Raw genomic sequence first — 26,016 nt, forward strand, 5'->3', positions numbered from 1 at the left:
GACCCTGAGATCGTGACCTGAGTTGAAATCAAGTTGGAGGCTTAACTGACTAGGCCACCCACGTGCCCAGAAATGAGCTTTTTAAATCAGCATCTACCCATTTAAAAAGCCCTTGCTGTTTTGAAGGCAATTAAGATATAGATACAGTTTTTGACTGAAGGGAAATTTTAGTCCATCGGGAAGTCCTGTGGCTCAGGCTTCATCGACCCATCCTCCCTCCCTTTATTACACAAGAGAACCCATGATTGTTCCTGTGTGTCATACAACACGTGTGTGCATTTCACCATCCAGTTTCACTCTTGGAGTTTCATCCAGACCTCACGAGACTATTCTCTGGCCTTCAGTATGGGCACCACTGTTAAGGATCTGTTACCAAGTCAATTATTTCGGCATAGGGAAATTTCAGCACATGCTCTGTAGACAAAGCTCAACAACTAAAGCTGTACTTCATGAAAACATACATATAAAAATGTATATTTTAAATTAAATATTAGACCGCAACTTCCTTTTCAGGCCCAGTAGGCTTAAGTTAAGGGAATAAAAATAGCATTTTTCTTTTACTTTTTTTTTAAAGATTTTATTTATTTATTCATGAGAGACACACAGAGAGAGAGGCAGAGACACAGGCAGAGGGAGAAGCAGGCTCCATGCAGGGAGCCCGACGTGGGACTCGATCCTGGTCTCTAGGATCATGCCCTGGGCTGAAGGCGGCGCTAAACCCGTTGGGCCACCAGGGCTGCCCTTTCTTTTCTTTTTTTTTTTTTAAATAACATTTTTCTGTTGGAAAAAAATGTCATTTTACTTAGTTTTGGAAATCTCTTCTATTTTTTAAAAATCACCTGTTCCTTTCCATTCTCACTACTAATTAATTCAAATAATGGAGGGTAAATTGAGACCAGTCAACCACTTGGCCAATTTTAATAGTCTTCAAAGAATTAACTTTTGATTTTGTTGATCTATACTTACTTTCATCTTTACTGCAGTTTTCTTGAGTTTCTTTGCTGTTCTTTTTTTAAAAAGTAAATTTCTTGAGGTGATTATTTAGATTTTAAAACATGTTCAGCTTTTCATACTTTCTGAAATAAGCATTCAATTACTTTTATTCTAGCATTTATTTAGCTGCATTCTACAAATTTTGATATTTCATTTTTTTTCAGTATGAAATATTTGATGATGGTCATTGTGATTTATTCACTGACCCATGGTTTATTTAGAAATGTTTTGCATAGTTTACAAACATTTGAGGAATTTTTTTCGCTGTATATTTATGATTATATTTTTTAGCTGCATGTGTATTATTGTGAAATTGATTGAGGCTTGTTTTATGGTTCAACATACAGTCATTTGAGGTAACTGTATCACTTGTATTTGTAAAAATATCTCTCTACGGTGGGTACAGTGTTCTGGGTATGTCAGTGAGGTCCAATCTGCTAATCAGATTTGTTCAAATCTTCTAGATACTTACTGTTTTGAGAGGGTCTGCTTACTCTACTAGGAGTTGTGTTAAATATTCTTATTGTACGCTGGTCTTATTTCTTCTTCTAATTCTTTCCATTTTAACCTTAAAATTTTTAAATTATATTTTGGGTAGATTGACCTTTTATCATTAGAAAATACCTCTCTTTATCTTTAGTAATGAAAGTTGCCTCAAATTCTACTTTGTCTACTTTGTTTGTAGGGACAAATAAAAATAAGATTACAGACTTAGTTCTTAATACATCAATAACTATTTTAAATATACATACACAGTGATAATTTAAAGACAAAGATTGTTATGCCACATTTGCCAAATCATCTTCATTTTGGTTTGTTTTTGCATGGCAGGTTTTTCATCCTTTTATATTCATCCATTCTGTCTCTGAACATGTATATTGTTTCTTTTGTATGGACAACATATTTTTTATTTTTAATTCATTATAACAGAATGAATTAAAAATAATTCCTAAACTTATTCAGTTCATAGTGCAATCTAGGATCTCAGTTTTCCACATCATTACTAGCTAAAAAAGAAATACCTTACAGTTCCATTTATTAAATAATTAAGTCCTAACAACTTAATAAGTCTTCTGTCCAAAATTCCCCTGTGCAAGCATGAGCAGGGGAAGGGGCAGAGGCTGAGGGAGGAACAGACTCCCCACTAAGTGCAGAACCCAACGGGGGTCGATCCCAGGACCCTGAGATCAGGACTGGAGCCGAAATCAAGAGTGGTGCTCAACCAACTGAGCCACGCAGGCACCCTTATTGTTATTTCTTTTTATTAGATTATTTTTTTACAAATTCTTTTACAGCTCCTTTAAAGATAATGTGCATCCTTACCATATTAACATGCAATGAACGATTATTTCCCCAGCGATACAAGAACCATAGAAAATGCTAACTCCATTTACTTCCTCCCTATCTTTTGTTCTATCATGGTTTTATTGATTAAATTCTATATATATTTTAAGTTCCCGTTAGTCATATTCAGTGTTCACACCACTGGCTGTTTTCTGAGATACAGCCATTTGGTACTATGCTGGACCCTAATGGTAATGGATTCCCTCAGCAGGTTTAGCTAAGATTTTGACAATCTGTAGAAATGTGTGATTGCCTAAATAATGAGCTCCCAAAGACATCGATGCCCTAATCCCTGGAGCCGGTGAATGTTACCTAATATGGCACTAAGGCTTTGCAGGTGTGATTAAATTAAGAATCTTGAGGGGGAGATTATCCTGGATTATCTGGGTGGGTCATAAATGTAATCACAAAGGTCCTTAAGAGAGGGAGGTAAAGGCTCAAAGACAGAAGAAAGATATTTAAAGGTGCTCCATTGCTGGCTTTGAAGGTAGAGAAAAGCAGCCATGAGCCAAAGTATGCAGGCAGCCTCTGGAAGAGAAAAGAGCAAGGAAACCTAATCTGCCATGGAGCCTCCAGAAGAAACACAGCTCTACAGATCCTTTTTAGAATTTGACCTCCAGAACTGTAAGAGAATAAATTTCTGTTGTCTTACGCCATTAAGTTTGTGATAATTTGTTACAGCAGCAATAAGAAATGAATACAAAAGAGAACAGTGTGTAAGTGTTAGACACTGGATTCCTAGAGACTGGACTTGAACCCAGAGTCTTCTACTTGCTAACTAGGAGGTAAAAGTAAAACTGCAAATTTGGATAATAGCCGAAATAGAAAGGAACGTATGAGCCTTCACTAGAGAAAGCTTGATCTTGTTTCCTTTTCCTTTTTTATTCCCAATCCCTCATTGTTCCTACAATAAGTATATTAACATGAATTCCATAAACTCAAGACCTACCACAGTTTATTTAAAAAAACACTTCTGCATAGCTTTGTGATATATCAAATATAATAGTTGAAAAATATTTAAAGTACACAATTTGCTGAACTTGACATATGTGTGCACCATGAAACCATCACCACATGAAACCATTACCACAGTCAGAATAACAAACATTTCCATCCTGCCCCCAACAGTTTTCTCATTTTGCTTTATAATCCATCGTCTCTTTACCCCCTTCTTTAGGTGATCTCTGACTTGTTTCCTCTTAGACAGATTGATTTGACCTTCTAGAATTTCATATAAACCAACTCACTTGACTTGTACTTTTTTTCTTTTTTGGTCTAGCTTTTACACAGAAGAATTATTTTGAGGTTCATCCATGTTGTTGCATATATAAAAAATTATTTCTTCTTTTCCTTGGTAATATTCAGTTGTACAAATATACCATAATTTAATTTGCCTATTTGGCTGTTGAATGTCATCTGGATTATTTCCAGTTGTTGGCTATAAAGCCACTATGAAAATCCATGCACAAGTCTCTGTGTGGCCAGATGTTTTCATTTTTTTGAGCAAATATCAAGGCATAAAATGCTCAATCATATGATACATTTGTGTTTAACTTTTTAAGAAACTGCCAAACTGCTTTCCAAAGCTGTTGTATCTTTTACCAATGAGCAATAATTCCAGTTACTTCACTTTATTGCCAATATTTGGTATATTCAGTTTTTAACATTTTACCTATTCTGGTGGGTGTACACTATCATCTCATGTGGCTTTTGTCTTAGGTAACACAGTCCATTTTGAAATATTCCTGATTCAAACTTTCCATTCATGGCAGATTGATTTATTCTGTGCCAGAAGCACAATTTACTTATTACTCCCATGTCCTTGTTCAAACATAAACTGTCAACCTGGAGTACACTCTGTTCTCCATTCTGCACCTTCTACTCTTTTGTGAAAAAGACTGCAAATGTTTTATTTAAACACCTCTGTCAAAAAAAAAAAAATAAACACCTCTGTCATCTAAAGAAGAGCCCACTTTAAAAAATTTTATATATTTATATTTAATGTTCAAAATTATTTATATATTAATAATATCAGTATACTATATATTATATGTGGCATATTATATAATCTAATTTACTATGTAATATTATGTACTGTAATATATAATTTTGTAAATTATATATAACATTAATTTATTACAATATATATCATAGAATATATATTTCACAGATTAATGTATACCATAAATTATTTGTAAACACATAAACTATAACAACTTAATACTATATATCAAATTATATTTGTATTATATAGCTTATATGATGTAATCATATGTGTTATGTACCAATAAATTGTAATACATCATGTCATGTAAATAAGTATAACAATGTATACATAGAATATTGTTATATAACAGAAATATAACCATATTATGTTACATATATTATGCATAGTAAAATATTAACTATATTTAAATGTTTGCATTTAATAATTTCATATTTCTAAACATATATAAATAGAAAAATTTAAATTATGATACAGATGAGAGAAACATTTTAAATGCTTTGCTAATCATGATGATTTAATATGATCGTTAACATATCTCAAAGGACAAGATAGTCACAATGAGTTTCTCTGTTCACAATAGCGGATGTGTAACAGTATCATTTCAATTAGTCTTGATACTTTCTGAGTTTTTAGTTTTTGCCAACCTTTGGTCACTTGTGATTGGACTGACAATGTTTCTTACTCTTTTTTTTTAAAGATTTTATTTATTTATTCATGAGATACACATACACACAGAGGCAGAGACATAGGCAGAAGGAGAAGCAGGCTCCCTGTGGGAAGCCCAATGTGGGACTCAATCCCAGGATCCCAGGATCACAACCTGAGCCAAAGGCAGACGTTCAACCACTGAGCCACCCAGGCATCCCTGTTTCTTCCTCTTAATGTCTCTGACAAAGAGCCTGAATACGTGTGTGCCTGTGTGTGTGAGGGCCTGTGTATATGTGTGTTTGGAAGGTATTGTCAGCTATGCCATTTTTTTGTTTGCTTAAGTTGGCCTTATTACAATTATCTTCATTCTGTTTCCATGCAGAAAAACTGTAAAGTTACTCGTCCAATCATAAAGATCATATTCTATAAAACTTGGAACTATAAACCACAGATCTGCTCATCGGAGCATATGTTAACTGAAGTCTTGGCAAATCACAGGAAGAAACCCTTTCCCTCTTTCTACCTTGCGTTTTTATTCAGTGAGGCAACAGGGTGAGATCTGACCGAAGGGCCAGGTGAGGGCGCCAGAGACTGCCATTCCACACCATTTTAGTGCGCTTAGTTGGCTAATTTGGAGGAAAAATAACTATCCCTGTGAATCAGCCTGTATGATCATTTCTTGGTGGGCCCCAGACCCATAGCTACTAAGTAGCAGACGCCAAGAAAGCAGAACCCTGGTCTCCTAATTGTGGAGATTTCAAAAAGAAAACAACAACAACAACAAAAAACAAACCCACCACCCGACTTCCACATGCAAACACACCTGGAGGACACAGCTCTGTCATGAAGTCCAGAGTGCAGTGCACTGGGTCGGCATTCTATCAGCACTTTCTGTATCAAAGTTCCTTTGGCAAGTAAATTATTGGATAATTTAGCTGTTTCACATTTTGAAGTTGTTATTATAATCTTTATATGTATATATTTCTATATTTGCCATTAACATACCAGTAAGAAGGAGATCAGATATTCAAAAGGTCCACAAACATTTCTAAGTGTTGATAACAGATTTCTTAATGTACTTGGCCTGCCTTTCTTCTGCAAATAAAACCTAAGGTTTCTTCACTTGACAGATTACAATGTCTAAGGAGATAAAATATTACTAACCACTTTTGTGGAAACTAGATTTTTTTCTTTTTTTGTTCATGAGCCGTCAAGAAGAGGCCTGACAGAAAGAATGAAGACTGTTATTTCAACCAAGATGTTGCCAGTGAGTCCAAGCAACTAAAAGACTCCTTGAAAGGCCGGGAGTGAGAGACAGGCTCTAACTGAAGATGTTTACCTATTTAGAAAGAAGGAAGGAAGGCAGGCAGGAAGGATGGGCTGGAGGGAGGAAGGAAGGGAAGATGCAGCCTCAAAATTTTCAAATAGTTATGAAAGGCTTTACTATGTGCTAAGCACACGACTAGAATGCCATCCGGTGTAAACACGTCTACACTTCCCTTCTATCTGCCACGATTACACTGAGGGTTCTAGGGCTTTCCCGGCCTTCTAGCCCCAAGTGCCGTGGGATTTGTGTTAACAGAGGCTCCCACTAGGTGCCGGTGATGATTTGGGATGGGAATGGGGCGAGTGCAGGGCGTTTTAAGGTAATAACTGCGCCCCCCCCCAGGATTGCCTGTCCACCCTCCCCCCCCCCCCGCCCGGGTGACCGAGGAGCAGAAGTCAAGCCCGGGGGCAGAGCCTGATGAAGGGACAGGCGGCGCCCTGATCGCGTCCCCACCGCCCAGAAGAGGAAGCACACACCGCCGACAGGTGCGACAGGTGCGGAGGCTCCCTTGCCGCTGAGAACATGCTCAGGTTCGAACCCACGTCGGTCGCCTCCCCGGGGCCCCTCTCCTTGCAAGAGAGGGCTGGGGTCCCCCACGCGAGGGCGGGGACTGTCGGGGGCGCCCGGGGCACCTGCGCGCACATCCCGAGCCCCGCCGGGGGGTGAGGGGGGGAAGGCCGCGCTCACCCGGAGGCCACCAGGGTCCTGCACCAGCGGGGGGCCCGGGACTCCCCCTCCGCCCCCGCCGCGCTAGGGACCCGAGAGCCCCGCCCCGCGTCTCACCCCAGGCCTCGGGCAGCGGGAGCAGCACCAGGAACGCGAGGAGAGCTCCTCCCGGGCGGGAGCGCGGGGCCTCCTGCGGGCTCCTGCTCCGCGGGGCTCCCGTGCTCCGCGGGGCTCCCGCCCTCTGCGGGGCTCCCATCCTCCGCGGGGCTCCCGTCCTCCGCGGGGCTCGCGTCCTCCGCGGGCACCTGCCGGTGCAGGCGCGACCTCAAGGGCAGCGCCGGCCGCCCCGCCGAGAGCCCAGAGCGCGCCCTGCGCCCGCGGTCTAGGCAGCGCTGCGCGGGAGGCGGAGGCACGAGCCCGGGCGCCGCTTCCCCTTCGCGCGCGGGCGAGGTCTCGTTCATCCCTCATTTGCATGGTCTCTAACCAACTGCGCCGAGTTTCGCTTCCACGCACCCGCTTAGGGACCCGCGCACAGGAGCCACGCATGGTGATGCCTGGGCTGGGGGCTGCGGTGGGCGTGGAGAGGATGCACGGCCCGGGCAGGCGGCGGGTTCTCCTGGCCTGGCTTCCAGACGCCCAGGGCCGCCTTCCCTCTGCGACCCAAAGGCCAGGGGCTGCTGTGCTGGAGCCCCAGCTGGGGGCAGCATGCGCAGGGGACGGGAAACAGAAGACCCCAGTCCCCTATGTTGAATTGAGCTGTGCCAAGCTGTTGGGGGGGGGGGGATGACCCAGTGACTTATTCATATTTGCATTTTTAAAGTAGGCTTATCTATACCACTGGGAGACTGGATTGGAATAAGGCGCTAGTGAATGGGGCTGACCAGCAAGGTGTTGCCATCATCCAGATGAGATTTGGCGGTGGCCTTGACTGCACCATGGTGGACAATGAACATTTTGGAGGCAGAATGAACAAAACGTCCTCAGGCATTGGATTTGGGTTACCTCCTTTCCTAAAGTTAGTGGGGAGGAAAAGAAAGAAAGCCGTAGAGAGAGCTTCAGGGTTCAAAACAAATGATGGTGCTATTTACTGAAATTAAAAAAACAATGTGCAGGAAGGACAAATTTGGAGCAGGGGTTAAGAATTCAAGGCTGAGGGAAATGAGGCTGGGTGGTGGGCTGGATAACGGCCCCTGAGGGTGTCCACATCCTGATTCCCTGCAGATCAGCGTCTGTGCTTAGTAAGTGGCAAGAGGGGTTTTGCAGATGTAATTAAATTAAGAGTTTTGAGTTGGGAGACAGTCCTGGATTACCCTGGTGGGTAATCACAGGGGTCCTTGTGGAGGGAGGCACTAGATCAGAGCTGGAGAAGGTAGTAACCGAAGGCAAGACTGGGGAGATGCTGTCATGAGCTAAGGAACGACGGTCACCTCTAGAAGCTGCAAGAGGCCAGGGAGACAGATTCTATCTCCCCCCAGAGCTTTCAGAACGAACCAACACCTGCCAACACCTTGGTCTTAGCCCCATAAGATACATTATGGATTTCTGACCTCCAGGCTTGTAAAAGAATAAATGAGTCATTTTTGGCTACAAGGTAACTTGTTACAATAGGAACCATATGGGAGAGAGAGAGGGTGACTTGAACAAGGGGAAGTGTCGAAGGACTTTTTTTTTTTTTTTTAATGGGGAAGGACTTGGGCCTGAGACAGATGGAGTTTTAGTGAGGAGCCAAGGAAGCATGGCAATGTTCTAAGAAACGATTGGGAATATAATTTGTTGATAACACTGGACTTCCAGAAAAGTCAAACAGTTAGCCTTTTGAAAAGGAAATGGGTGGAAGAGAGTTAAAATCTCAGGAATTGATGTTACTGTCAAGTGAGAACATGTAGAATAAATGATAGGAAGATCAGGGTGGAAACATCAGGCTGTGGTTCATAGGTGGTTCTTGGCTTTGAATATTTTTGTGTATGGAGGACCCCTTTGCTTCTTTGGCCAAGCGCATGGACCCCTTCTCAGAATTAATTTTTTAATGCATAAAATGGAGTACCTAGGCTTACAAAGGAAATGGGTTATACTGAAATTTAGTTCTAGCCAACAACCTTTGAAGGTTTGTGGCCCCGAAGATAAGGACCCCCGATTTAAAAATCAGTTAAAAATAGAGTCAGTTGTGGGTCAAGACTCAAGAGTTGGAAGGAGTTGCCTGGAGAGTGGAATGATTGCATAGGTCACAGGCTACAGAGAGGGGAGGAAGGGGAGGGGTGGGGAGGTAGCATGGCAGATATTTCAGTAAATGTATTAGTCCTTCTCTCCTCTGTGCAGAGTTGTGATTCCTGGTGGGGAAAAGCTGCTCAGGGTGGAAAACTGCTCTCCCTCTTCTCAGTGTAGCTTCACTAATGGAGACCTACATACACGCAGTCCAGCAAACCTGTACCACTCAGTGTGTATAGCCTCGGCTCACACAAGCATTCTAGAACACGGCCTTACTTCATTTGTCCCTCGTCCTCGAGCCTCAGCTAGGTGAGAAAGGGAAGTGCCCCAAAGGCCAGCTGTGTTTCTTATTTTCTAGCAGTTTGCATATTTAGGCTCTCTCCCATGACTCTATTGCAAGAAATACTTACTTTGATCATATCACATCTCCTTTAGAATGTACCCAATAGCAATCTCTCAGGGATTTGATATCATCCTTTTAAATCATCCTCCGCAGAGCAATGGAAGGAGAAGTCAGAGCATGGTAGGCTGATGAAAGGGGAATGGAAGATCCAACTCCCCAGCCTTATATCACAAGCTAGCAGAGCACCTAACTCATTACCACTTCTTTTTGCGCCGATCTCCTGACATTTGCTTTCTCCCATCATGCCATGGAGGTCTAGTTCCCAGCTCACAACAGCCTTCTCTGCTGTCACCCCTCTCACAGTCCCCAGACTCACAGAAGCTAAGGAAGCCATACAGGCCAGAGGCGGGTATTTTGGGTGAAGCAAGAGAAGTGCAGGGAGAGGAGGTTGAGGGAGTTACCCTGTGAGGTTTTCATCATCTACTAAGAGAAGGAAGGAGAATGGAGATGAGGTGGAGTGGGATAGACAGCTTAAGGTGAACCAACAGAGGAATAAGAGGAGGACTGGTTGTGAATGAATAAAAGATACTGAGCCACATCCCACTTCTGCGTATATATCCAAAAGGACCGAAAGCAGGGTCTTGAAGAGCTATTTGCGCGCCATTGGTCGTAGCAGCGTCATGAACAAAAGCCACACAGTGCAAACAACCCACATGTCCTTTGACAGATGAATGAACTAAATGTGGTCCATATATGCACGGAAAGATCATTCAGCCCAAAAAGGGAAGGAAGTTCTTCCACAGGCTACAACATGGAGGAACCTTGAGGACACTGTGCTAAGTGAAGTGAACCAGTCACAGAGGGACAAACACTGAATGATTCCACATATAGGAGGTATCTAAAGTAGTCAAGTTCAGAGAAACAGGAGAATGGTGGCTGCGGGGGGCTGGAGGAAGAGGGGAATGCAGAGTTACGGTTTAACGGATACAGCATTTCAGTTTTGTCAGATGAAAAAGTTCTGGAAATCTGTTGGACAACAATGTGAATATACCTAACACTTCTGTACACTTAAAAATGGTTAAGATGGCAAACTTTATGCTCTCTCTATATATTTAAAAGACCCCTCAAAGCCAAACAGAATAGTCTAGAAGATGGTGAGAGAAATTTGTGGGAGCCAGTGAGCAAGATTTTATTTTCTCAATAGTGTAAGTGGAAGGAATATTGGCAGCTGGATTTAGAGTGTGGTGGGAGGGGGCTACGGGAAGGCGTTGGCTGGACAAATAGAAGAGCCAATCTAAGATGAGGGAGCTGAGTTTGTGGATTGAGACTTGGCTAACACGGCGAAGTGGTGGGATCCAGAATGCATAAATGTTAATTTGGGAACTCTAAAAACCCTAACTAAATGGAATTAAAATAAAAACCCTAAGACGAAGCTCATTAACTCTAGGGGAACAACAAACATAGAAGGCAAGTGTTTTTGTTCAAAGATAAAATTTATTTGAGTAACTACTATATACATTTTTAAAGGAACCAGAGCTCTGACGGAACGGCCAAGGAAATATCCAAAGCCTGAATTTGTACACCAAAACCTTAACGATTAAAACCTGACTCCCATAATGGTAAAAAAAAATGTGCAAGTTGTAATTACTGATTATGGAAAGGCAAAGTATGTATTGTGATAAAAACCTCAAACCCACGTGGAAACAAAAGTGAAATGTTTAACCGTATGGGAGCAAAATGCTATGATGAAAATAAAATTAGGCTTTGCAACAAAAGTATGCCCATTGTAACCACGTGAAATGCTCTCTGCTTTGCTTAAATAATTAAAAGCACACTATTACCAGAAGTATATGATAATGGCAAGTATGCTGATTACAAAAGAGGAGTCAAGACAGGACAGCTCTTTTTACTGCCTTCCTTAAAATGGGGACACTTTCGGAGTCACCATAGCTATGGCTTGGTTCCAGGCACATTACAGGGGAGACCTCCCAAAGTCCTTGAAGAGCATGCAGCAGTGAAACTGGGCCCCCAGCTTTATTACCAGGAAACTTTCTTCGTCCTGCTTGGGAATAAGTGCACATGGAAAGTTATAGCTTATGAAGTCGTTTCCCCGGTGTTGAGACCATACACGTAGACTCGCTCATGTCCACATGGTTTCTTCTCCACCCGTGTTCAGCTGGATCCAGACAACGAGGCACACTGAAATAGAGAATTTCGGTTCAGGAGGCAGCATGAAGGGCAGGTGTGCACCTTAGTGTTTAAACGACAGCGTCCACGTTCTCTAGGCACCAATGCTAAGTGCTATCACCAATAGAGCATCAAGCCTCCTAGAAGATAGCATTCCCTCCAGAGGCCCCCTTCTTCAGAGAACACGATCTGAAGCAAATAATAAAGTTCAGATCGATAAATATGAATAATACTACATGAGGGAGAAATCGAAGCAAGAGTCTCCCTCTTACTCAGTCATGCATTCATTCAACAAATATGGATGTCCTAGCATTACTTGGATCCCCAGTGGTTTGGGTTTAGACATCACTCTGGCCTGGTCTCCCCTGTTCCCCTTTCCTCTTCCATGACTCCCCGGCAGCAGGTGATCTTTTCTTCCTCAACTACCACAGCAGTTTTTCTGTAGCTTGTTTGTGGTTCTTATTCTTACACTATCACATGTAAACGTCTATTTCTTGATACTAAAATAAGTTGCAGGAGGGCAGAGGTGGTATCTTTATAGAGTCTGTAGGAGAAAGCAGTCTGAAGGCAGATTTGAGCTTGAATTCAAATTCGCCCCTTACTGATTCCGAGACCGTTGGCCAACAGGTTAGCTTCAGTTTTCTCGTCTTGGATGCTATATGCTCACCTCAGGCTGATACCTTTCACTGTGTAGGGAGGGAAAACGGAGATAAGGCAGGAGAGATGCTCAGCACCATGCCTGGGCTTGGCAGACAAGTCCTGGGGACCTTAGGGGGACCCTCCATGTTCTCTGTCAAGCTTCCTATGCTCCTTGTCATTCCATCTTCAACTCCCATGGTGACTCAGTCTTCAGTGCCTTCTCTTTTCTCCTTAAACCCCTACCATCTCCCTTCCCAGTCAGGTGACTGTCTTGCTTTCTAGCCACTGAGAAAACACAATCGCCAGAAGAGAACTTCCACACGAGCATCTGCACCCGCACTGCCCGCCCTCTCTCCTGTTGGGGAGGCCACACTCCCATCGAAGCTCTGCCTCCAGGCTGGAGCACTCGACCCCCTCCCTTCTTGCTTATCCAGATGTTGCTCCAGCAATTCTTTCTTTTCTCTCCTGTCACCATTTCCCCCTTCCCACTAGATCATTCTCATCAGCATATGGAAATAGTGGCCTGGCTGCGGTTTCTCCATTCTTCAAGAGTGGGTGGTTCCTGGGATCTTCCTTCTTACTCTTGCCATCTGCTCCCTCCATCGGTGCCTCTTTGTAGAAAACCTCCTTGAAAGAGGGGTCTACAGCTGAGACCTCCGATTTATCTCCTTTCATTCTCTCTTAAGCTGACCTCCATCAGGAGTTTGTCTCCTTCCTCTTCACCAAAATAATTCTTGTCAAGTTCACCAACGATTCCTGTGCTGCAAACACAGGGGTCGGTATTCACTACTGCTCTTGATCAGTCAGTAGCATTTGACAGAGTTGATCACTCCCTCCTCCTCCTCCTCAGACTTCTTTCTTCACATGACGTTTACCACACCATGCTCTCGGGGGTTGCCCCTGTGTCAGAGGCTGCTGCTTCGCCCCTTTGCTGGTTCCCTCTCACACTCTGTGATTCCTGATGTGGAGGGACCCAAGGCCGGGCACACGGACCTTTCTTCTGGCCCCTTTCACTCCCTTGCTCATCTTACTTGCTTTCGTTATTGCATCCATCCATATGCTGACAAGGCCCAAATCTAGGTCTTGAGCCTGGACCTACTCTCTGAAATACAGACTGGTACACCCAGCTGCCTTCTTGATACCTCTCCATGGAGGCCTATTAGAGGTCTCATTTCTAACATCTCCAAGGTGAAATTCCTGGTTTTTCTCCCTAATCCTGCTTTTATCACATTGTCAGTCATCCTAATTAACAGCAATTCCATCCTTCTGGTTGGCAGGCCAAAAAAAAAAAAAAAAAAAACCAAACCAAAACAAAACAAACAAAAAAAAACCACACACCAAAAAACAAAAAACAACCCTGACATCATCACCACCTCCTCCCTTACAAACTGCCAGCAAATCCTCCTGTCACTATCTTAAAAAACAGATGCTGGCCTCTTCTCCCCAGCCTGGTGGTAGCCACTCACAGCTTCTTGCCTAGATAATTGTGATAAAGTCTTCATTGGCTCCCCATCTTCCACCTTCATCTTCCCACACTCAATTCTTCACAGAACACTTAAAGTGACCATTCTCTCCTCCACCTAAAACCTCCTTTTGTTTCCATCTCAGAATACACATCAAGCCCATTACAGTGACTTAGCATACTCTATATATCTTCCTCATCCTCCTCCCCTTACCCCCTCTCTGACTTCATCCCCACCTCTCTCTCCCTTGGTCAGTTCAACTAGGCCACGCTGCTCTCCTTGCTGTACCTCCAACACAGCAGGCACACACTACTTTATAGTCTCTGCACCTGCTGTTCTTTCTTCCTGGAATGTTCTTCTACCACCAATAAGGCCGCCTCCTTACTCCATCCTAGTCTTTGCTCAAATGCCATTTTCTTAGTGAGGACTTCCCTTCCAACTACTCTGCTCTAGCTCCTTTTCTGCTTTATTTCTCTTCAAAATACTTTTCATCCTCTTTTTTATTTTATTCTTTTTTTTAAATTTATGATAGTCACACAGAGAGAGAGAGAGAGAGAGAGGCAGAGACACAGGCAGAGGGAGAAGCAGGCTCCATGCACCGGGAGCCCGATGTGGGATTCGATCCCGGGTCTCCAGGATCGCGCCCTGGGCCAAAGGCAGGCGCCAAACCGCTGCGCCACCCAGGGATCCCTTTTATTTTATTCTTAATTATTATGATATGTGTTCAGTATTTGTTGAATAGATGAATGAATAAAAAAAACCCTAGGGGCATTAATTTGCAATATGAATTAGGTAATTAGCAATTTCTGTGCTTGATTACTAAAGACTTGTGCAATAGAACCATACATATTCAGTACTATGATTATTGATAAATATAAATTGAAGATATTTTAACATAGAAATGAATAGAAATATTTCAATTTCATTAGATACCAGTTTGTCTTCTGATTAGCTTCCTGGGTTGTATGGATCCATAGAATATACTTCTCGTGTTTCTAAATGAAGATCTCCTTCTTTAGGGCTTTGATTTGTATAATAATTGCTAAATGGAAGAAGAAAAAAGTAAACTCTTTACTCACTGGCATGATTACTATAAACATGTTATAGTTGTTTGTTTTCCATAATTCCCATCACATGAGAAGTACTTTTCATGAATGATTCATTTTGTTGTCCTAAGTATCATAGAAGATAATCACTATAACCCCTATTGTTTGGAAGCGCTCATAAAAATAACTCGCTAGGATGACAAATGTCCATGTCAGAAGTTGATATTAGGTAGCTTTACTCCAGATCCAAGACCCTCAATGACATAAATACGACCCTCAAAAAAAATTGAAAAGAAATCAATCAAAAAGCAGCTTTTATTTTAGGACATGACCACAAATTTATCTTTTTGGGGCACAGTCTTTCAATGTAACTTAAGGGGAAATTCTTATATTTGATGTTAAATTCAGAATCCTTGGGATTTTTAAGAGGACAATATTACTTTTACTCCTTGAAAGCCCATATGCTTTACTGTGCTTCTAAAACCACTTAGCCAAAATTAGCAAAAGGCAGTAAAATGTGATTACACTATCATGTGGAATTCCGAAATAAGGTATTACAAAATTACTGAAGAAGCAAGATTTCTGCAAAAGGTACATAGAGAGCATGTGGCTCATACCATATTTAAAAGGTCAGCTTATAAACATAAGTGGTGTACATTAAGAATGGTGCCTCTTAAATGTTTGAGTGGCCTTTAGAATTATTTAATTTTGTTACTTAGACAACATTTCTGGGTGACCAATGACTCATCTCATTTACAGAAAGTATTTAAGGCAGCTCAAATGTCTATATCAACTAGAAAGTAAATTGAAGTCAGTTACAAATTAGAAATAAAACAAACGAGGGATGCTTAGCAATACAGTTTAGCATATATATTTGGTTTATATCAGTGAGGGCACTGTTTAATACTCTGTTTAAGAGTATTTGATATAATCATATTCATAAACTTAATAATCTGCCAGAAACATCATAAATTATTTCAGCTTGTAGGCATTCCTAAAGTTTGCCAATTTTCCTACATGTGTAATCCTCTGATAACAAACTTAGGAGCATGAAGGAAAGAGATAGAGGCCACATTTTCTATTTATTTAAATTTCCAATAACTCTTGGCTAAAATTATCTTCTAACTTCCTGTGAGGAAAGCCATGTAAATGACATCTCCATTTTTTTTTTTTTTTTGTCCTGAAGACCCTCATCTCCCTTGAATTCTGTGAAACTCCTCCTTCCTAATTCTCCTCCTACCTCTGACTGTTCCTTCCTTTCCTCCCTTTTAGGTTTTACTGTCCTGCTGAGACCTGTCCTCATCCCTATTCATACCTTTTTTGTTCTTGGTCACAAGGCTTCAAATGGGAGTTAATAAATGTTGCGTACCTGAGTCCAGGCCTTTTTCTGGAGTTTTACCTTGTAGGTACCCCAAGGTAATAGGGCACAACTGAACTCCTCTTTCTACACAAAACTGCCCACTTCTCTATTGGTGAACCACTGGATCCAATCCACATGAGTCATTCTTTTCGTCCCTTTCTCCCTGTATCTGGCAAGTCACTAAGTCCTGGAAATCCTCTTTCCTTAATGGCGAGGATAGCTCTCGATCCCCCCCTCCCCCCGCCACTACTGCTTTAGTGGAGAACCTGGTCCTGGCCCTCCTGTTGAAAATGCATATCTGAACATATTATTTTACCTTAAGATCCTACAGGATAGACCCCAACTCCTTGTCATGGTATATGGGGCTTTTGATGCTCTAACTCCTGCCCACCTTTCTAGGATCCCCAGTGACTGTTAAATGAAACCTTAGTTCCATGGGATGAGAAAGCATTAAATGAGAAAAAAAAGTTCTGTAGTCTAATTAGTTTGGGGAATTCTGGTATAAAAATAAAATTAAACAAGCTTCCTGCCTAGAGGACCTGAAATATGCTCTTGATCATTGTGAATTTTCATGAGAAAAATACAGCATGTAGTATCTTCCCAATCTTATTTGGTCATAGAACACTCTTTTTCCTGAAGTCATTCACTAAACAAAGATTATGGGATACATCTTCTGGTCAACACTACAGTCTAAAGTATATCACAATTGTAGACCCTTTTAAGACTCTTGTATGGTAAGAACCACATAAGTGATTTGATATAACTGTGATGGCACCTGTGAACCAGAGGTGCCCGGGTCTGGCAGGCTTAGAACAAATGCCTCAGGTTCACAGGTGCCATGAGTACATAGTGTCAACATAGCCCCTTCATGTCTAATGCCTAAACCAGGCATTTCACAACTGTGAATGGGAACATATTACAGAAAAGATGTCAAATTCTCACAGACTAATCCATAGACTTATTAATGGAATCATAACATATGTTTTTTGGAAATGCCAAATGATCTAAAAATCAATCACGTGGTAAGAACAAACAAAAGAGAATAGAAGGGAAAATCCTAAAAAATTATAGCAAAGGTATTCCTGCCCTACCATATAACAGCAGAAAGCCATATTAATTAAGCATAAATGAATTTGAGATAGAAGGACAGACCTATACAGCAGGAAAAGAAGTCCAGAAACACAACATATCAAAATATATTAATTATTTGATATATGGTCAAGTTAGAATAAACTTTCTGGAAAGTCATTTGGCAATATTTATTAGGTATCTTAAATGTTCATCCTCTTACCCTTAGTAATTCTACATCTATGCTACAGAAATAAGTAGATGTGGAAAAAGATTTATTTGAAGGTGTTTCTTGTATCTTTATTTATTACCAAAATAAATGTGGAAGCAATCTAAAATTTTCAGGATATAGAAATACATAGGACAATATAGTATTAAATAACTAAAAAGAAAACACAACATAAAGATACAAGAGACAAAAGCCAAACTAAAAAAATTAAAGCAGGGGATTATAATGTCAAAATTTTAGTCAAAAAGAGAAAGAGAAAGAATAAAAGATAAGATAGGAATATACCAAAATATTTGCAGTTGTTATCACTGGGACTTTTTAAATTTTAATTTCCTAGATTTTAAAATTATATACCATCTGAATGAACTTCATTCAAATAAAACAAGTGTTTGATATTTTTTAAGTTCTCACAGAGAGGGTTTTCTTCTATATGGCACAAGGTCCCTTACTCCAGTTACCATACTACAATATTCACGTCATATAACTTGTGCTTCTGAGTTTAATTTCAGGCAAGAAGCCGAAACCTTTTGTGCCTTTTGGCCAATCATGCACTGAACTTACCGTTCTCTGTGTTTTAATATTGTGCATAAGGTGACACCAATCAAGAATATAAGAAGTACTGAACCTGCAGAAAGACCTAGAAAACAAAACAAGTATCAAATGCCAGAAAATTGTGACCTATATTGTTTTGAAGGGATTGTGGGGCTGTGGGGAAATTGTTATGTGACTTTATACTTATCCTTTGTCAGCCATATAAATGTTAAATTCCTAAATAATCATACTTGGGCTTCAGTTTTTTTCTGATCCAGCCCAGTTCACATTTAATCTAAGGCACCAAGCATTTGACCACAGGGCTCTAGTCAAGTGTCTGTTGAGCTTTTCTGTCCCTTTCAGTTTTATTAATAATATTCTTGTTACTGGGGTGATATGATACTAGGAGCTCAGGACACAAGGATCCCATGATGTAGCATAACAACATTTACCTCTCAGTTGTAAAATCTATTTTTGCTGCTGCAGAATAAGTCACCCTGTTTGATAGTACCAAAGCATGCAAAAGATCAAAAGTTAATATAAACTAAACTGTCAATTTAAAAACTGGGCTTTTAAAATCATTTAGTCAACTCTATTCAAAACTGTCAGTTTGTAATATGCAGTACATATGAATAGACCATTAAAACCCCAAAAAGGAGAATTTCCTAGGAGCTAAAGTGAAAAACAAGAATAATAGCAGGATATAGAATGTTAAATTATGTATATTTTTAAAAAATAAAACATCATTAGAAATTTAATTCAAATATTTAAGAAAACTTACCACTAAGAAGAGGAGCAAGTGAGGCTAAGGAGAATATAAAATCATGAAAATATTAGTCTAGGTGTATGCTCCAGTGCACCCCAAAGCCCCAAGATAACACACAGCTCCTTTCTCTCGAAATCTGCTCAAAGAGATATATCTGGACCCTGGATTGTATGCATTCTTCCTTCATTTTTTATGTAACAATTCACTGGACACTTAAATATCACTTTAAGTTGGGATAGTTCACGAATGAAAAAAGCCAACATACTCAATTTGATAATCAGAGATTTCTTGGGTTAGAATGCAAATATGAACTGCTCTAAAAGTTTGTGCTCCATACTCTTTCGAGGTCCTTGTCACATTGGTAAGTTCTTACAAATCAAGAGGCAGCAAGGGAAACCTCAGTAATGACTCCTTTCAAAATGTTAGGTGGTTGTTTTGCACCTTATAAGTTAGTACTCCTTTCTTTACTTTCCCCATCCTCAGAAAGTTTTGTTTTTTTTTTTCTAGAATAGACCACTAACTTCAAATTTGCCCAATACTGTAGCACTGGTCATAGACCCATATTGATTTAAAACCTACAGGTCCCTGACATCGAGGGCCACCTTTCACTCTCTTCTCTCCAGTGAGACAAGTAAGAGCCACATGTGTGGAAGCCTTCTGCAGTTACCTGGTGATTTGCAGACAGCCAGGGGCGGGTTCCATCCGTGATCATCCTGGCACTGGCTCTGGGGACTGCCTTCCAGGGTATACCCCTCTTCACACTCCAAAGTGACAACTGAACCATACTGATACATTTTCCCAGGCTCCAGCCCCTTCTGGATTCCATTAATATACTCTGGGGAGCTACAGTTTACCTCTGAAATGAAAGAAAGCTAATTGAAGCTGGGTCATATTTTAGCCTTTTCTCAAGAAAGGAGAGTGCCCTGAATGGAAAGGGTTACAAACCCAACTAGATTCATTCTCAGTGAGGAAAGCCTCACTGTGGTAACACAAAAGGCTATATCCTAGGCAGAGTTATTTCTGTGTCAACCATCAATCTCAATTACCTTTAGATAGTTTAAGCCAGATTAGTTTTCTTCTTTGTGCTTTAGTTTCTAAACTAATAGTGTTGGATAATTTTAATGGCCTCTTAGAGAAACGGAAGGGCTGAGTGGGTAATATTAAGAATTCTGAATGGCTAGTTCATCTGCTCCATCCTTACTCTATAATTGTCCAGATGTGAACACACTCACTCATTTCTTCTTTCATCTTGCCATGGAGGGGGCAATAGTGGGAGATTTTGGATTTGGGTCATGACTCTAGGACTTCCCAGCTGTGTGACCTTGGGTAGGTTACAGGTCTCTCCATTCTACCAAGACCTCATGTGTCATACAGGAATAAGAATGGCATCAACTTCACAAGGTTCTCAGGAAGATGATCAGGAGATAATGCATATAAGATGTGAGCAGTTTCTGGCATTTTGTAAAGAGTGCCCAATAAATACAAGGTATTAACTCACTACTCCTATTTCATATGCATTATTTATGTTTGGGAAATGAAATTCTGAAGCTTTTATCAAAAAGAGATATAGACCCGTAATTCCTTTTTATTTTATTTTATTTTTTATAATAAATTTATTTTTTTATTGGTGTTCAATTTGCCAATGTACAGAATAACACCCAGTGCTCATCCTGTCAAGTGCCCGTCACCCATTCACCCCCACCCCCCGCCCTCCTCCCCTTCCACCACCCCTAGTTCGTTTCCCAGAGTTAGGAGTCTGTATGTTCTGTCTCCCTTTCTGATATTTCCCACACGTTTCTTCTCCCTTCCCTTATATTCCCTTTCACTAGTATTTATATTCCCCAAATGAATGAGAACATACACTGTTTGTCCTTCTCCGATTGACTTACCCGTAATTCCACCACCACTCAGAGGAAACATACTGACAAAATCATTGCATTTTTATCAGTATTTTGCCAAACGCACACTTATAACTACAACTACAGTGTAAATTCAGCCTGCACTTTAGTTGTTTAATTTGTATAAGTACTTCAATTTTCTATATTTAAAGGACTATGTAAGTGATCACTCCTCAGATAAGCTATACCCTAAGTCATTTTTTTTTATTTTGTGGTATGCAGACTAATTCGTGTATTCATCCAATTGAATCCATCCAATTAAAGCATTAAATAAATGGTCCAATTAATGCATTTATTCGTCTATTTTAAGTTGAAGGTACCTAACTGAATGCTTATTTGGGAGAAATTTGATTGAAAAAACAAGAGAGTAATAAACACCACACCTTTACAATAAGGGGCAGGTTGGCTCCAGGTTCCATCATGTGTGCAAAGGAGGAGTGCCACTCCCACAAGCAGGTAGCCTTGGTCACAGTTGTAGAGGATTGACATTCCGGGAGAAAATCGAGCTATATCTCCACCGGTATGATTCCCATTGGGTATCTTAAGTGGAAGTTGACATCCTATGAAAGCTTAGACACCAATAAAAAAGGATCTTTAATTTAGCACAGAGGAACATATAGCCAGCACTATCTGTGGGTGACACCAAACTGAGAGGTAGGATATAAGCCAACTAATTGGTATCCAGAAATATTCATTCCACTGAAACCAAGCAGCACTGGACAGAAATTTGCATTGCCTACATATATGTGATTTGAAGAATAATGTCAAAAGTAACATAATGGAAGGTCAGCGGTCGTGGCCCACGATCGTCATCTATTAGCTAATAGTATTCTTCCCTTTACCCCTTAAATAGCTCAGAAGCTGTAGTTTAAGGGTCTGGCACACCAAATGCTTCCAGGAACCAGGAAGCAAAGCCACCACTTATGACCAGAGAGCATTTGTCCTGAAAATGGCAGCCGTTGCCTGGTTCCAGATACAGGTGCCTTGCAGGAAAGCAAAGGGGGCCCTCACTGTGTTACACATTCACTGTTTATCCTGGGCTGTGCAAATGGGTTTCACTTAGGATGAGAAAACCATTCTGGTGAGCTGAATTCAGTTCTTGGGGCACCGATTGGCAGTCTCTTTTGTAGACAGTTACTGACAGGAATAAAGCTTCCAAGTGATAACTAAAATGACAGGGAAGACAATTCGATGGGTTTGAGGGCTAGCGTTCCTCTCCACAAACCCCAAGTTCTCTTTCTGGCTGGTATCACAGCCTTAAATGTCAAATTATCAAGCAATATTATTGCCAAATACTTGCCCTCCCAAAAGTATGTGTTTTTTTAAAAAAAATTATTAGTAAAAAGAATAAATTTCAGAGACTCCATCAATTTGGAAGTTAACCATTATCTTCTCATGTACTTTTGCTCAACATATCTAGAAGGGGAAGGGGGTATCCCTGAGTGGCTTAGGGGTTTAGCACCTGCCTTTGACTCAGGGCATGATCCTGGAGTCCCAGGATCGAATCCCACATTGGGCTCCCTCATGGAGCCTGCTTCTCCCTCTGCCTGTGTCTGTGCCCTGCCCCCTGTCTCTCATGAATAAATAAATAAAATCTCAAAAAAAAGGGAAGGGGGGAAAAGATGAGATAAAAAGATAAGGCAGGTGTCTTATAAAACAACGAGATTGCCTTTGCTCTCACATGCTTTCCTATAGTCTGAATGGTCAGTGTAGATTCAAAACCCTTTTTCTTCATTCTGGGCAATAGCCCACACTTTGTTCCTTAAAATATCTTACCCTTTTTGATACAAGTCGGTACACCTGGCATCCATTTGTTATTGGTATGACACTGAATCACATGACTGCCGTTCATGATGAAGCCAGCATTGCAGGCGAAATATACCGTGTCGTTGTGGGCATATGAAGCATGAGTTTCATTGAGCTTGTACCCATGTTTGACTTCTGGGTTAGGGCAGTGGGTCACAGGAGGAGGTTTTAAGCACTGCGGGAGAGGTTTACTCCAAGATCCATGTCCCTTAGGATCACTTATGCATCGTATATTTTTCTCTCCCAGAAGAGAGAATCCTTGGTCACATTCATAAGAGACTTCATTTCCATACAGAAAGTGCTCTGCCATCACGCCCCTAGGTCTTCCATGCTCAATTATGGGTGGGGGTTCACAGTGAATAACTGCAGAAGAGATTAAGGAAATTCTGCTTCAGCTAGCACACCATGGTGGACAGTCTTCAGTCGGGCACAAATAAAACAAGGCAACTGCATGTTCTACATGGGACCACAAAATAATTGAGATTTTGGGACCCAGGTTATGCTTCCTGTAAAACAGCATTATTGGGGCACCTGGGTGGCTCAGTCGGTTAAGTGTCTGCCTTCGGCTCAGGTCATGGTCCCAGGGTCCTGGGATCAAGCCCCGCATCAGACTCCCTGCCCAATGAGGAGTCTGCTTCTCCTTCTAACCCTCCTCTCAACTTGTGTTCTCTGTCTCAAATAAATAAGATTTTTTTTAAACCAGTGTTATTTAATTCTCTACATGAATAATACATATTCATTCCAAAACAATTCAGAAAACAAAGTATTAAGAAAGGAAGAAATATAGCTATGCTCCCATAAACTAGAAACATAGGCTATATATTTTTTTTCTTAAATCGCAGGCAGATGTATGGCAAATACTCAGTTCCTATTTGACAACTTTGTTTCCCAATGCCAGTGCCGACCAAACACGGCAAGAGTTGCCTTATCTTATGTACAATGAAATAGAACATATAGACTATGGACCTATAAGGCTAGTTCTTCAGTGGCCTGCCTTACTACCTCACTGACAAATTTTTTTTCTGACTTACCCTTACAAAGTGGAATCTTTTGGAACCAAACCCTGTTCTCGGCATCTTGACACTTCTGATAAGCATGTCCAGTCAACCGGTACCTGGAGAGAGATTGTACTGTATTTCCTCTTCTCAATATCACATCTCTGCAACCTAGCTTCCTTAAAGCACAGGTACAGGGGCACTTCTAAAGAAGAGGTCGGCAGACAGGAGCTAAAACTCCTGGCCCTCCAAGTAAGAAAACTACTTTAGACATAGAGTTTTTCCACAGCAAAGCCATTTCCGTGTCAAGAAAGAACTGAAAGAGAGATGTAGTTAGACCAGTGGAGCCTCACATTCTCTAGGAATGGGACAATGAGGGACCTCTAGGAGGAGTCATCAAGACAACTTGAGGACAGAATTAACGCCCAAAAAGAGGAGGGGACCCCTTTTCAGAATGGACCATCTCATACTCACCCATCTTGACAGGATGTATTAACTGGTATCACAGGTGATTGAATGGGAGGAGGCTCTTGAAAATCATCTCTCACAGGTTGACATGGTGCTTCTAGAAGAACAAAGTTTGAATTATGTATGCATGCCTGATATCACGGAGAAAAACAACTCTGCAACTGAAAGTACCTTCACACCGAGGGGGAGAAGGGCTCCAAGTTCCCGAAGGCATACAGTGAATGGATTTGTTTCCCACAAGCAAGTAGCCAGGGTCACAGGTGTAGTCTACGGTCATCCCAGAGACAAAGAGGACCCTGTTTCCACCTGTATGCCGACCATGCTGGAGCCCAAAAGGTGGCTGGCAGTCTGAAGAGAAAACTCCCCACATAAATACCAACAACAACAAAAAAGGAATTTATACACAAGAACATTAAGTGTACAGCACCGAACAGCAGACAATCTGAAACTTTTAAGCCAAAGATTATGAAACTCTAATTATCAAATGTTTTCTGCTCTTTTGTAGGAACCAGTCACCTTTAAAAAAGTCCTCTCGAAAACCAAGAAACAGACTCTTAACTATAAGGAACAAACTGATGGTCACCAGCGGAGAGGTGGGTGGAGCGATGGGGGAAATAGGTGATGGGGACGAAGGAGGGCACTTGTGAGGAACACTGGGTGTCGCATGGAAGTGTGGAATCACTACACTGCACACCTGAAACTAATATTATACTGTATGTTAACTAACTGGAATTTAAATAAAAACTTGAAAAAATAAAAACATAAAAAGTCTTCTCATTATCTACCCTGAATACATCCCAGATCCAAAGGGGCATTTACATGAAGAACATATAAAAACACATAGGACATTCGATCACAGAATGGAAGAAATGGGATAGTAATCTGTGCACCTTTGTCTTTTTCCATGACTCTAGTTTTGGGTTGGAGATGATAAATAAATAAATACCTCATTTTTCCCCCATTGGGTCTTTACCTTTTTCACAAACTGGTATTTCAGGATCCCAGGTATTATCAGCCTTGCAACGAATCTGACTGCTGCCCTTCAAAGTAAATCCACGATTACACTTGAATGCCACACTGTCATTGTAGAAATATGGGGCTTCCTTGCCAGAGATCTTGTATCCATTTGCAACATAGACAGTTGGACACCGGACAGTGGGGAGGGAAAGTATACAGAGAGGAGCAGGGCCACTCCAGGTGCCCATCTCTTGGTCATTGCTTGTACAATGGATGGTGCTCTCCCCAACGAGGTTGAATTTCACTCCACTCTCTGGTCCGGGGTTGCACGTGTAGGTGACTATGGTTCCATATGGAACATTTTCTGAGGAACTCCCTGTGTGTTTCCCATTGGAGATAACAGGAGGTGGTGGGCAGGTGATATCTGGAGAGATGAGAATTTACTGTCGAATTCTGTTCCAGTATTAAGCACGGAAGAAGAAAAATGAAGCTGGTTATGAACCTGTTGTTATCAGGTTTCTTGGAGGATATGGATGAGTTTTGATAATAGGAGTTACACCAAAGCTCATTCTGTATGTTAAATTCTATTTAAACAGACATTGTAGCCAAGGTTTTTGTAATGGAAATCTTTGTTAAAAGTGAACATGTTCTTTAGTATCATATTGTGAGGCAGTAAAGTCCAGTAGTAAATTGGCAATTAAAATCATTGCTTTTTAAAATAACCAATAGATGAATAAAAGGCACAGGGGGTAGAAATAAGTTTTGAGTATCATCTTTGTGGTGAGGTGATATGATAGGTTAGCCAAGAATCACTGTCGACTGAGCATCTACTTTCGACAGGTAATTTTCTCATCTACAAAGTAGGGATAGTACCATTTGAATTTAATAACATTGAAGTTTGCAGTCTTAGGTTAACTTTCCAGATAAGAAGCTAGAATTTATTTATTTATTTGTTTTTTTAAGAAGCTAGAATTTCTAAGAAATTACATAAATTACCCCAGGTTAGATTAAGGAACAGAAACAGAATCTGAGTTCAGATCCCACACCAATCCCCTTTCTCTCCACTAAA

At 41.0% G+C, this 26,016-nt stretch overlaps 1 protein-coding gene across 1 annotated transcript in view; it reads right to left on the reverse strand.

The window, feature by feature from the left end:
• Window positions 1–24,689, reverse strand: part of LOC129505911 (complement receptor type 1-like) — a 70,616-nt gene extending 45,927 nt beyond the window's left edge. Inside the window, exons 1-2 of the mRNA XM_055319260.1 lie at window positions 22,702–24,689; window positions 14,189–14,200 (exon numbers count right to left, since the gene is read on the reverse strand). Of these exons, the coding sequence (XP_055175235.1) occupies window positions 14,189–14,200; window positions 22,702–22,837 (148 nt within the window). The 5' untranslated portion in view covers window positions 22,838–24,689. The remainder of the gene's footprint in view (window positions 1–14,188; window positions 14,201–22,701) is intronic.
• Window positions 24,690–26,016: the final 1,327 nt, after the last annotated feature.

The sequence above is a fragment of the Nyctereutes procyonoides genome, unplaced genomic scaffold, assembly GCF_905146905.1.
Source record: "Nyctereutes procyonoides isolate TBG_1078 unplaced genomic scaffold, NYPRO_anot_genome, whole genome shotgun sequence".
Lineage (NCBI taxonomy): Eukaryota > Metazoa > Chordata > Mammalia > Carnivora > Canidae > Nyctereutes > Nyctereutes procyonoides.